The 13195-nt window shown below is 44.2% G+C and overlaps 1 protein-coding gene across 1 annotated transcript; it reads left to right on the top strand.

Annotated features, from left to right (window-relative positions):
• The first annotated feature begins 3126 nt into the window (after positions 1-3126).
• On the top strand, positions 3127-13060 carry SAG (S-antigen; retina and pineal gland (arrestin)). Its single transcript, XM_009081798.1, has 14 exons — positions 3127-3175; positions 4500-4654; positions 5227-5287; positions 5371-5413; positions 5680-5875; positions 6599-6658; positions 7754-7821; positions 8009-8144; positions 8500-8584; positions 9820-9892; positions 11173-11310; positions 11612-11689; positions 12556-12579; positions 12988-13060. Exons 1-14 carry the CDS (start codon positions 3127-3129, stop codon positions 13058-13060), a joined length of 1239 nt encoding a protein of 412 aa, XP_009080046.1.
• The last annotated feature ends 135 nt before the right edge of the window (positions 13061-13195 follow it).

Raw genomic sequence — 13195 nt, 5'->3', positions numbered from 1 at the left:
GCAGCGGTCCATTCCTCAGGACTTCTGCACCCTTGTGTTGAAATGCCCTTCAACAGCTTGGACATCACAAAATTAGGTGGTTTTTAATCTTTTTATTCCACAGGCAGATGTGTGGTTTGAGGAGAGAGAAGTTCAACTTGTTGAACTTGTTGTGGAAGTTGTGCTGCTGTGATGAGGAATGTAGTCATGCTGTGAGTTAGTCCCAGATTCTAGAAGTTTGGTCCCTTTTCCTGTTCATCCGTCCTGTCCTGGCAGCTGTCAGTAGAACACGGGAGCAGTGGGGTCAGACCCCAGATCCATTGTTTTGGTGCTGGCAATTCCAGGCCAGTTGCCCCCTTCTCAAGCACATGTGCAATATTCCCGTCTGCGCTGGAGCCCTCTGTGCTGCGGAGTGGTGTTCTGGCTCTGTCTGTGTTTTAGCATCCCAAAGCATGATGTGGCTGGGGGTGAGCTACCTGGCATATCTTTATCCAGCCAAACCTTTCCACATCATCTGGGCCTCAAGACAAGCCACCAGCGTTTTATTGCCTTTTTATTTGCACTTTATTTTTCTTCTTTCCCAATAGTGTTTTAGTAAGGAAGTGTGTCCTTCAGAGGGGCTGGGTTAGGGAGCAACTGCTCTAACAGGCTCCCTCTGACCCAGCTTTCGGTTCAGACACTTTCTGCAGAGGAGAACTAGAGTCTATGGGGCAAAGTTTTTATTTATTCAGCTGCCCATAAGAACTTGATTGTAAATAAACCTGTGCTCTGCTTTTAAAACCCCACAATGCTCTGATTCATTTATTTGTGTATCTGTGTGTGAGATCTCGTTCTGAATGAGTGCAGAGGGGAGCCTGAAATGTCATGTTCCTGATGAATTGTGGATTTGTGTTCAGCTGCACTGCGGGATTTGGTGTAGAGAGGGACAGAGGATAATGCTCTTATGTCCTGCAGGTGCAACCTGGGCTGCCCTGTCTAGGGAATACTGCCTCAAGACTGAAGGAAGTCTTGCCACGTTGAACAAGTACCTCTGTCCTTGAAATGCTGATGTATTTCTGGGTGCTTTGGATAAACTGCTGAACTGAGGAAATCACTATCTGTATTCCAGACACTGCTGAAAGTAGGCGGCTTTTCCTGCTGTGAGACTTCAGCTGCTATCATGTGAAGTTTTAAAGCCTGGAAATAGGAGTTGCACATTTCTTTAAAAACCCTTGTTGAAAATGATGCTCTAGTTCCAGCTTCAGAGTAATGAAGCAAAGCCTTCAGCTTTTCAATGTACAAGTTTCATAACTAAGAGCCATCACTCACCACCCTCCTGTTTTCATAAGAAAAGAAGCTTCTGCTCAGCTCTTGGAAGTGAGAACTGTAGCAAAAATGAAACATTAGGATTCTGAACAGGTTCTAAAGGCAGAATTTTTTCTTGCCAGTTGTGGTGGCAGACAGTCCCTGAGAAGGCACCTGCCACAAGTCCAGGTGACATTAGTTACTGTGGAAAAGCAGATACCTAAATGGCAAGTCAGCAGATGAAAGATTATTGGGAGATTAACATAAAAACTGCAGGATCTGCTGAGGAGGATCAGAATGGGTTTAGGATGTTTATAATTTTGGCTGCTATACTTGTGTTTTTCTACAACATGGACACAGATCTTACACAAAGGGCTTTGTTTGGCCTGTTGATGCTGTTATGAAGTAGGTTAATAGTGCTGAAGGATAATGGCCAGCTAGCTAAGACCTTAAGCATTTTAGATTAAAATTCCTTAGGACCAAGGTATGTAGGAAATTCTAGTGAGCAAGTTTAGTGCTTTTTTCCCCCCCTATTGTTTATTTCATTAATTCTGTTGCCTCCTCTGCTTCAGCCTGCAGAGAGAAGGAAGAGCACACAAAGGTACCTGCTGTGCAGAGGTGGCTGTTGCAGTTTCACTGCTGAAGGTGGAGCTGCCATTCAGGTGGTTTTGGGGGGATGGGTTGGGCATCTTGCTTCATTTTTACAGGTACACTAGGAGTGTGTGTTATGGAGAAGCTGTTTCCAGGGTCCCCTGAAGATGTTTGCAATGACACCATGTGCTAGCTGGAGTGCTCCTTCCTTCCCTGAAGGACAAATAACCCTGCAGTGGCAGCAGCACAAACTTGTGCAAAACCATCCTTCTCCTTTTTGCTTTTGCAAAGTGTGGCTAAATAGAACTTGCTAAATTCCCAAGTTGTTTTCTGGGGTTTCTTCCCTACTTTCTACAACCAGGATCTGGCTTTCCTTCTGCAGCACAGCCACATGTGGCTTCCTGTGGTTTATGGCTGGATGGCTTGTGTTTGCCGGACTTGATTAGACAGAGTAGTGATTAAGCTCCTAGTAATTCACCTCCAGTTAAATAAAATGTTGCTGGAATTTGGAAAACCCTGAAAGAGGTGAGGAACACTGGTTCCTGTGTTCATTTTTTTAAAATAATTTGTGTAACACAGGCCACTATATTCAGGCAGATGTTGGTGACAGTTTGTGAAAAGCAAGCTTGGTTTGTGACTGCAAAGGTGCCTGAGCTGGAGGCAGCTGTTAGGCTGGCAAATGGGAGGATATCATGTGATCTTTGTATCAAACTAGCAGATGCAGCCAGAGGAAAGCTACAGCTGTTCTCATAGCTTGCAAGCCAAAAATTAGACATACTGTTGTGCATAATGTCAAGGCCAAGTTCATTGGTGAGAGGGGAAAGCTGTTCTTGGGATGTTCATGAACAGAAAAGCTAAGTTTATTGAAATCTCTGTGTTTCTTACATCGTGGATGCTGTGCCTCTTAGTAAATTAAGGAGATGGGGTGTGTTTAGCCAGCAACATAGTGTTTTGCATCAGCATGCTAGTGGGTTGTTAGTGGAGCAATAACAGATAAATTGCTTAGTGATCATGAGAATACTACATTGTTCTCAGGTAGTCCTTCAAGATGGCATCTTTGTGTTTTATAAACTCCCTTTCTCATATATGGATCTTGTCCAGTTTCTTGCCAGGATGGATGTCTTGCAGTCCTAGGAAGGATTAGACAGAGCTTTAGAATAAATAAAGCTGCTTTTAGTAGTGATCCTGTGCTATGTAAGTCTGTAGTCTTTACAAAACATGTGAGTAGGACATTGCAGATTTCCTCACTGACTATCTGAGCTTCCTTAGGTAATGCTTTATGCTGCTGACTTAACCACTTTCCAGTTGAATCTTAGCTCAGGTACAGTATCTGCGCTTGGAAGGGGATTAATTCTTGAAATCTTGCATGGATGCAAAGAGAGACAAGCTTTCAAATCCCCTACAAATTCTCTTCCTTGTTGGTGAAGAGGTCAGTGATTGCCTCTGGTGGATGCAAAGGAGCATAGGATGCAGCTGTGTGGAAAATTCATCTTCCTTCACTAGTTTAGGGTTCCTGTCTCAGTCCTGGAAGCTCCTGTGGCATTTGGAAGCCAGCAAGGTATTTAATATTATTTTCTGTTTTGTTTATTTGTGTCTACAGCATGAGTAGCATGCCTAATCAGCAACAAATACTAGTCTGGACTCAGAAAACGTAAGAAGCAAAATATCACCTTTTTCTGCATTTTGTTGTATGCAAGTAGGCCCTAGAAACTGTTTTACTCTTGAAGCAGTTTTAAAATGGGAAAGCAAGCAGACAGATAGAATGGGAGCAAACTACAAGGACAGCTGTACACCATCAGGCCAGGGGTCTAAGACAGTGTGTGTACTCATTCACACAGGTCTGATGGTGAGAAGTGTAGGGATAGGGCATGTGTAGCATCATCCTTTCGTGATGCTGCTCCTCAGCTTCAGAGTCTTACAGGGTTAAGGTTGCACCTGGATCATTCTGTCCAACACCTGCCAAAAGCCTTTTCCCTGTGAATGTATAATCTTGTGAATCGATTCATACTAGTGATTTCCAGAGCCACATTGAATCTTCTGTTAACTGGGGAACTTCACCTTATTTTGAATTTGCTCTCTAATCATTAACTGGATGCTATGTTATGGCTTACAACAAAATGAAAGAACTAACGTCTCTACTTTGTACTGCTTAGGTTTTCCAGACTCCACTCTGTGGATATCTCTTGTGCCCTTGTGATCTCCCCTTTCTCTTCCTCCCTTCTCTTTTTTTCCCCCCTTTCCCTCCACCTCCTTTTTATATTTCTTCTGAAGAATTTTATTTCTCTTGGGTGCAAGCTGTTCCCTACTCCTGATTCTAATTTTTACCTTTCTGGGCAGGTAGCTGGACTGTTACATCCATAATGTCCATTCTGGTTTGAGTTCAGTGATACCCTGCATGTAATGGGTTGCACTGGGTTCTGGTTGAGGAAAATGCAGTAGGACAGATGGGTTCTCATTTTGGGTTTGGGCAGACTCCTTTACCAACATATACCACCTTTCTAACTCTTAGACTGAGCATTCCCTAGTCAAAAGGTGGATATGTCAGGGGTTCTGAAATGGTAAACTATACATAGAAGTACAGTGCTTTGCCCAACAAATAAAATTCTGCTTTTATCTCACCTATTTTTTCTTGGCATCTTTCCCAGGACATTTTGGGGCAGAAAAGCTTCATTCACCCTCAGTCACATCCCCATCTTTGACCATGAGCTGCCCTGAGTCCCAAAAGACAGGGATAGGTGGGAAGAATGCTGATTCTCCTCAAAAACAAGTTATCTTCAGAAAAAGCACCTGTGACAAAGCTGTGAGTACCATAATGATGGGGTTACTTAGGTATCAGTTTTACTTGTAGGCAGACTGGAGACTTACTAGAAAGCTCTTACCCCTTCATTTCTTCTGAAGAAGGACCATGAACTGTATTCAGCACTAAGTTTGAGGAGATGGTGGAAACAGAGCTTTTAGGGTAAACTTCTCATATGTTATAATACAAGAGGAAGGCAGCTTGCCTGACACTTGGCCTGGGTTGTACTCCTGCTGGTAAATGTTTTAAGCAAAGCTGATTCCTTGTCTTTCCAACATGATAGCACGAAAAGTCTTTAAATCTGCGGTTCTTTGCTCATGCACAAGAATTTGTATTGTACTTTTGAGAGTTTGTCTAGCTCAGGTCTTCAATTCTGACGTCCTGAAGTATGTGAGTAATCTTGTTGAATCTGGTCAGGGTTGCATGTTTGCTGGGAAAAAAAAAAATGTTTAAAATGGAGTTGTTCTGATCTCTGCAAGATTTCTAGCTCTCTGCTCTGTGTGTGTGTCCCACTTTCTTCAACACACAGCACTACACAAGCGCTTTGTAGTTCAACCATGGTCATCTCCCCACAGCTGACCATCTACCTGGGGAAACGGGACTTCATTGACAACATAGGGAATGTGGAACCTGTAGGTGAGCCCTCAAGGATATGTGTTGCCCTTCCTACTCTCAGCTCTGGTTATCCTCTGCTAATCTGTTTTACTTTTGACTTTCAGATGGTGTTGTATTGGTGGATCCTGCTCTTATCAAGGGAAAAAAAGATTTGAGGTTTTATGCAGCATGTTTCAGAAGTTGTTAGTTAGAATCTTTTTTATTGCTTCAAGGGTACAAATGTAATTCTCTTCCCCAGTGAGAATGGGCTTCTGACTCAGCCTAATGTATGCTGTTATGTACAGTGTGAATACTTATTGGGTTGTACCATTGTTGAACTGGGTTTCCATGTCTCTAGTGCAGGAAGATTTCATACCCCAGCCTGGCTGCACTGTTAGCCTGCTGCTTGCATTACCTGGCCTGTGCTTCTTTCCAGTGTACGTGTCCCTGACCTGTGCTTTCCGGTATGGCCAGGAAGACATTGATGTGATTGGCCTCACCTTCCGACGGGACCTGTTCTTCTCCAGCATCCAAGTGTACCCACCTGCTGACAAACCAGAGTCTCTCACCCACTTGCAGGAATCTCTGCTAAAGAAGCTAGGGAAAAATGCTTATCCCTTTTTCTTTACAGTAAGTATCTCAGGAGAGCCTCTGAGCCTCTTCTTGTCTTATTGCTGGGATGCTGAGACCCAATGATGGACTGAAGATGGGAATTCATGTGATGCAAATTCCAATTTTGAGTGAGAGGGAGTGTACTAATTATTTTTTTCTTACTACCCTAAGAGCTAAAGTGCAAGAAGATGCTAACTGCATCTGAAAAATGCTTTCTTTGAAAATGCAAAGGAACATGTAATGGCTTTATGTCAGCAACAGCCTCATATCTCCTTGCCTTCCGATTCCTGAGGGGCTGGAATATTTTATATCACTGTCCCAGTGCCAAATCCTTTTGCTTTAGAAACTTTGTGGATTAAATAAGCAGATGAAAAGCTCATTGACAGATGTCGTCAACAAATAACAACTCACTGCCAAATTCTGATTCTGACAGCATATGCTTCCAGTACTGTCAGTGGCATGTCTGCCTCAGCATTCCCTGGGAAGATCCAGGTTGTGCCTGGGCTTTTTTTTACTTTTTTTTTTGTTTGCTTTTCTCTTTCTTGACTGCTAAAGTATATTTGAAAGAGAGGAGCTTGTTCATACAAGGCAAGGACATTAAGACCTCTATGCTAGCCAGAGCTCCAAAGGGTTGATGCATTACAGCAAGTGACCCATTGTCTTCAGGGTTGCTTTTGTGAGCAATATGTTACCTAGAATAGCTCTGTAATACTGCTTTGGGCTATTTTCTCCCTCCCACAGTTTCCAGATTACCTGCCTTGTTCAGTCTGTCTGCAGCCTGCACCTCATGATGTTGATAAGGTGAGACCAATGGGACACTTGTGCTTGTCATGGTCGAGGAAAGTCAGATGGAAAAAGTGATATGAATGTATTTGTCTAGCTTGAGAGTACAACAAGGTGATACTGGACTTTAGTGTGCTATGTCACACATGTCAAGAACCTGACTTAAGGGGTATGTGTATACATCACAGAGTTGGAATTTCAGTCCTCAGAATGAGAAAGTAAATCCAGTCAAAGAGCAGCAAGACTACAAAATCTGCACTGGTAGTTTCCTTAAGGGTACCACATGATTTGTGGGTTGGCTGCACATAGAATGATCGTAGCTGTGGAGCCACATGAAAGAAAAGGAGACCAAGTGCCTAAAATCTCATGGATTGCTATAAATAACGTGTTAAGACCTGCTCTGAACTAAATGCAGAGAAGGGCTGGTTAGTCATGTGTGTAAACAAAACAAAAACCCTGGAGTAAAAGTCACCAGGTAATGCGATGTTCTGCAAGGTTTCTGACACCACTTAAAGTACTCCTTTTATACTCGACTGGATGCTTTTCTGAACAGCAGAGCTAGGCTAACAGCCAGGCATGATGCATGTTGTAGAATCCAGTGCCACAAGGATAAACTGTGGGGTTTTCCAAGGGATGATATTCTAGCCAAAAATCCCACATTGCTTTGTGGATTTATCTGGGACTTGTGGTGACCCGTGGTGGCATAAACCTGGTCATTTCCATTCCTTAAACATTGGAAAAGAAGAAGGTTGACCCCAAGTCAAATATTGGATTTACAAAGCCAGTTCAGATACCCACAAGGTGGACTGGAGAGGCTGGTTAGTCTTAAGCTCTGACCTCTACAGCACTGCTCTCACAGAAGGGCTTTTACGAGTAGGGGTGTCATCATTCAGAGGCTGGGAATTAAGCCTCATTTATCAGAAGCAGCATGGAACAGTTGGATGCTGCCATACTGGTTGGCAGGGACCTGTATTATGGTGGTAGGAGGGCAGAAGAATTTGTAGCTGGCAAAAGTCTGCCAGCTTCTGGTGTACAGAAAGGTATTGAAACATTTGCACATGTTCTTGGCTTCTGACCTTTATTGCGCAGCTGTCCTCTCTCTCTCTCTGGCAGACCTGTGGGGTGGAATTTGAGGTGAAAGCTTTCTCAACAGAGAACGTGGAAGAGACAGTTCATAAAAGGTAACAGAACCTTTGTGCTTGTCTTCAGCTTTGCCCTCTTTAAAGGGGATGAGTGGTCTACTGATGCACCCAGGTTGCTTATTCAGCTTCGCCCCACTTGCCAGTGCACTTGTTGACGTGTGTGAATGCAGACTCCTGCTTCTGCCATGTACAAAGTACCACCATGTTGTCCTCTGCTGCTTCCCAGGAACTCTGCACGTCTGGTGATCCGTAAGGTGCAGTACGCCCCGGAGAAGCTGGAATCACAACCTTGTGCAGAGACCACCTGGCAGTTCTTCATGTCCAACAAGCCACTGCACTTGAAAGCTTGCCTCAGTAAAGAGGTGAGGGAGGACTTTGCCCTGGGCATGTGGACATCACACTGTTGGCATGCCGGTGTGCAATTTGCTGCCCAAAGCAGCTACTTCATGTGTTTCTGTCTTGGGAGATCCTGAGCTGTCCCAGCACTTGAGGGCTCTAACATCATTTCTGTCAGTAGCTATTGTTAGGGTAAGGCTGAAACCCTCTTACCAGGCACATCCGAGGCTAAGGAAACCATTGAAGGAAGGCTCATGAGTCGTTGGGAAGGGTCATTTTCCCTTATCTGTCCTCTGTGAGATGTAATCTGGGGGACCTAGAGAGGTTTAGGGCTTGGGAGAAGTTTCCTGGATTGATTTCTGAGCATCAGATTTCTTCTAGGTGTACTACCATGGTGAACCTATTCCAGTCACTGTCACCATCAACAACAGCACAGAGAAAACAGTGAAGAAGATCAAAGTCCAGGGTATGTTTTAACTATTGCTTGAGATTCTTTGAGAGCAAGAGGACTGAAAGAGCCAGATTTTAGTGCTTGTAACAGCTTAAGAAGGCTGTCTGGGATGTCAGAAATTTGTCCCTCCACCCTGTCTGATGTTGTTACTTTGCTTTTCATCAAGTAAAACACTGCAGCTTTTTTTCTTGACTCATGTGGTTACTTGTATGGATTAATTTCAGTCACCAGTATGTTCCCTCTAGTAAAGAGAAAGGGTCTGACACCTGCAGTGGGCAAGGCGGGTGCTGTGGGAAAATTTCACCCCTTTGGGAGGCCAGCAGTAAGGGCTCCCTGTGAGTGTGATGCTCCTGCCAACTGTGAACATGCCTTGATTGTGTACAACTTTGCTGGTGTACCAGAAACATCTGGCAATGTGAGAAACAACCACTCTGCCAGTGAGGGTGTCATTTCTCCTGAGGAAAATGAGGGCAGGGGCTGAGCTTCAGAGGAGTTTCAGTACTGGGCCTGTGTTTTATTTGTGGCACTGCATGTTTTCATCCTACAAGCTGCATTGCACTTGGAGCTGTGGAAAACAGTCTGAGGCACAAAGGATGAGAAAGAGGAGAAGGCAGGGAGGGAATTAAATTGCTGAGGTTTCTACAAAACTATAGCAGAGAAAGCCAATTCAGTGCAGTCTTGGATGCACTGTCTAGTGATTCCCAAGTATTTTTAGGCTGGCACAACTCTGTTAGGCTTAAAAATACTTAGCTGGTCCCCAGATTCTCCACCAATCAGCATTACCTTATGAGTTCTTTTGGTGTTAGATTGGAGGCTATAAGCCATTTGTTATCACAGGCTCTTAATAGCAGCCTGCCTGTTGGTGCTGTCTTCTGAATGCAAATGCATGGGCTGCAGATATGCAAGAGATACCGGTGACCAGAGACAAAAGCAGACTTAAAGAAGTAAGAGGGAGATCTTTATAATGGAAAGAGCAGGCTCCCAAGGGAAACTGTGGGTTATTGACTTTGTTGTCCCCAAATCAAGGCTGGGTACCCTTCAGGGAAGATAGACATTTTGGTCACTGGTGTGCTGTTGGTCTCTGTCCAGGTCAGGCTGTCTGACCTGGTGGTCCCTTCAGGCTCTAAACAGATGGTTTTTCCTGCTGTCCTCATCACGCTTCCCATTCGTGAGACTCGGGGTGGGGGGCAGCTGGGATGTTTCTGATGCGTATGCACAACTGATTGTCTGCTTTCTCCCTTCTCCCTCAGTGGAGCAGGTTGCCAATGTGGTGCTGTACGCCAGTGACTACTATACCAAAGTGGTAGCTGCTGAGGAAGCACAGTGAGTGAATGCTCTGCTTTGCACTTCTTGCTCCTTCACATGCTTTTAATTACCCTCCTCCTCAGTACTGTGAGGTATTCCTAGCTACAGTCTGGCAGTTGCCAGCTGTTACAGTGCTCTCTCCTCTTCTCTTACCTTGTGTGCTTGTCCCATACCACCCATACTCTGGATGCAGCTAGTCTTCTTTTCACAGAGCCAGCAGGGGCCCTGCACGTTTTTTAAGGGAATGGGGAGGTTGCAGAAGAAGTTTGAAGAGTAATTATTTAGTGGACAGCTTAGCAAGAGCTGTGGAAAGCTCCCCATTACTGGAAATCTTTACATAAAGATGCAGAACTTCTCTGAAAGGTGCTGCTGTTTGAGTGATACTCTAGCTTGAGGTCAGTTTTTTCCACACTTGGTTTCTTCTGACCGGAGAAAGCCCATGAAAACTTTGAGCTTGACGTTGTGGGGAACCACTTGTTCTTTTGCTCTGCAGGTGGCAGTGCCATCACTGAATTTCTCTGTGTCAGGAGAGCTGGGCACACCCAGACACTTCATATTTGTCTGGCGGTTTGCTCTGCGACTTAGGGACACATTTTTCATTGAGTATTGGTCTTCTCAACTGGGATTCATTTTGTCTGAATTTGGAGGTCTGCAACGTAGAGGAAATGTCCTCAAGTTGTGCCAAGGGAGGTGTAGATTGGATATTAGAAGAAATAGGTGTGGCACTTGGGGACATGCTTCAGTGGTGGACTTGGCAATGCTGGGTTAATGGTTGGACACAATGATTGTAAAGGTCTTTTCTAGCCTAAACTCTTCTATGATTCTATAGTTTTGACCTACTTTAGAAGTTTGCCTTAATATGGAAGTAAGCATTTTCTGAAAGTGCCTGTTCTTCTTTAGGCTCGATATTAGGGAAAATAGGCTAGATATTAGGGGAAAGTTTTTCCCTGTGAGGATGGTGAGACACTGGCCCAGGTTGCTCAGGGAGGCTGTGGCTGCCCCAACCCTGGCAGTGTTCACAGCCAGGTTGGATGAGCCTTGAGCAACCTGCTCTGGTGGGGTTGGGACTAGGGGATCTCTAAGGTCCATTTCAACCCCTAAAATTCTATGACTCTGTGATTCTCTGCTGATTTATAAAGAGAGGTTTTGACTAGATTAGATGTAGACATCTGCATGTAAACACCTACATTGGGACAGATAAATTCCACTTCTTTCGGACAGTTCTGTAACCTGTTTTGAAATGCCCTTGGCTGAGTGTGTAACATAAGTCAGTGTGCCACTTTCCTTCTTGCTTTCAGGGAAAAGGTGCAGCCCAACAGCAGCCTGACTAAGACACTGACACTTTTGCCCTCGCTTGCAAATAACCGGGGGACACGGGAAATAGCTCTGGATGGAAAACTAAAGGATGAGGACACCCACTTGGCTTCTAGTACTATGTGAGTGGAGTTTCAAATGGTCCCAGGTAGTGGGAGGGTTATAAAGAAGAGGGGAGGATGGAGGAGACCCTTCTGTGAGGACTTTGTAAATGTGTGTCCAGACAGGTACCTCTGAAGAGCATTACTTACCCTGTCATATTCATTCAAGGGAAATGGTGATCACAGATCTGGAGAGGTATCGGCTGTCCTTGAGGTTTGTCTGCTCTGTCACTTTCAGGATGCTCCCCTAGTTCTTGCTCCAGCCATGCGTTGTTGCTATGTTCATGTGTTGCCTAATGATGCTCTCTGTTTATTCTGGCAGTATTAAGGATGGAATAGACAAGACAGTGATGGGAATTCTGGTTTCCTACAAGGTCAAAGTGAAGCTCACTGTTCCAGGGTAAGCATTAACACACTTTTTGCTCCATTTGCCTAGAGTTACAAGAGGGGTGTGACGGGTGGGGAGAGAGCAAAACAGTCTACCCCAAGAGAAAGGGCATATGTTGTAGGACATGAGGCTCCCTCTAAAGCATAAATTGCCTGGAAGTCCATTTTTCCAAAGAACTTGTCTTGAGCCCCAGGGGGTTTGGATTACCATTCTTAGATACCATATGACTTTATGGCTCAAGCAGAAATCTCTGGTTTGCACTGCAATTTTTTGTTTAAAAGCCATAACCTATTTTCTGAGAACTGAAGTGAAACTTTGTGTGAGCCTTTATGTTGGTGGTGTTGTTCTCCCACAGCATAAGGTGAAAACATCTGCCTGAGAGTCATAAATTCTGTTGTTCAGGTTCTGTAGTGAGCCAGCTTTCTGGGAAAAGCTGATGTTATCAACATGAGCTCCTTCCAGAAGAGAGTGCAAAAGAGGACAAGGGTAATAACTCTCAGTTGATGCTAGTTACTATTTACATTTGTATTTCATTCGTCTGTCCTTCTTTCTGGGATAAAAATGAGTCAATGATCTGCCTTAAAGTGTGATAAAATACCTGCTGCCTTCTGTGGTCCTCCAATTACCCTGTGGCTCTTGGAAAAGGGGCCATGCCCAACCTTGGTCAGGAGTTCTCTTTCTCCATGAGGAAGACATGAAAAATCAAAATTACCTCTTTTAAAAACAAGTTTATTTGGATTTTTATGCTTTTTGGCAAGTAGAGAAGAGTATATGGGGGGAGTGGTTTCACTAGTCCACCAGTAAAACAGCATTTGGTAGAGCACTAGAATGGAAAGCTATTAAATATGCTTTGTTTTTCTCCTTGTTTTCTTCTGTAGCATGCTGGGAGACCTCACCTCCACGTAAATGTCATCTTCTGTTTTAGACCCTGCAGTCCTAGTGGTTAATTCATCTTTTTGCCCTCTTCCATATTCCTATTCCACCTCCCTAAAAAAATAACTGTCCCTTAACCCAATAGAACTAAGAAATTTATGCATTCAGCTGTGAAAATGAAGTAGTTGCAAAAATATCTGTGATTTCATGTGCATGCAGCTACATTCAGCACGTCATAAACCCAGTTAATGAAATGCCTGGGATATTTGTGGAGAAATCAGAGTTCAGGTCCTTTTGAGGGGAAAATTATGATTAGAAAAATTTGAAAGAATGGGTGAAACTGGAGTTCAGGACTTGGGCTGGCCTGAGGCAGGAAGGGAGCTGAACCAGGCCTGAAGGGATCTGTGGATCTGATGCATTTTGTCTTCTCCCCAAAGTGAAGTGGGCACAGAGCTGTCGTTCTGTCTCATGCACCCCAAGCCTGAGGAGAAGATCCTAGCAGGTCAGTAACACCTGCCTTTGGCCTTTCTTTGTAACACACTCAGGTGAACTCTTAGCATTGCAAGGCTCAGAGTGATTTGTGCTACAGGAAGCCTTTAAAGTCTACAGAACTCCAGTATAGAGCTACTCTGTGTGTGTGTGTGT

The sequence above is a fragment of the Acanthisitta chloris genome, unplaced genomic scaffold (genome assembly GCF_000695815.1).
Source record: "Acanthisitta chloris isolate BGI_N310 unplaced genomic scaffold, ASM69581v1 scaffold40329, whole genome shotgun sequence".
Lineage (NCBI taxonomy): Eukaryota > Metazoa > Chordata > Aves > Passeriformes > Acanthisittidae > Acanthisitta > Acanthisitta chloris.
This window is presented reverse-complemented; position numbering and strand designations above follow the sequence as displayed.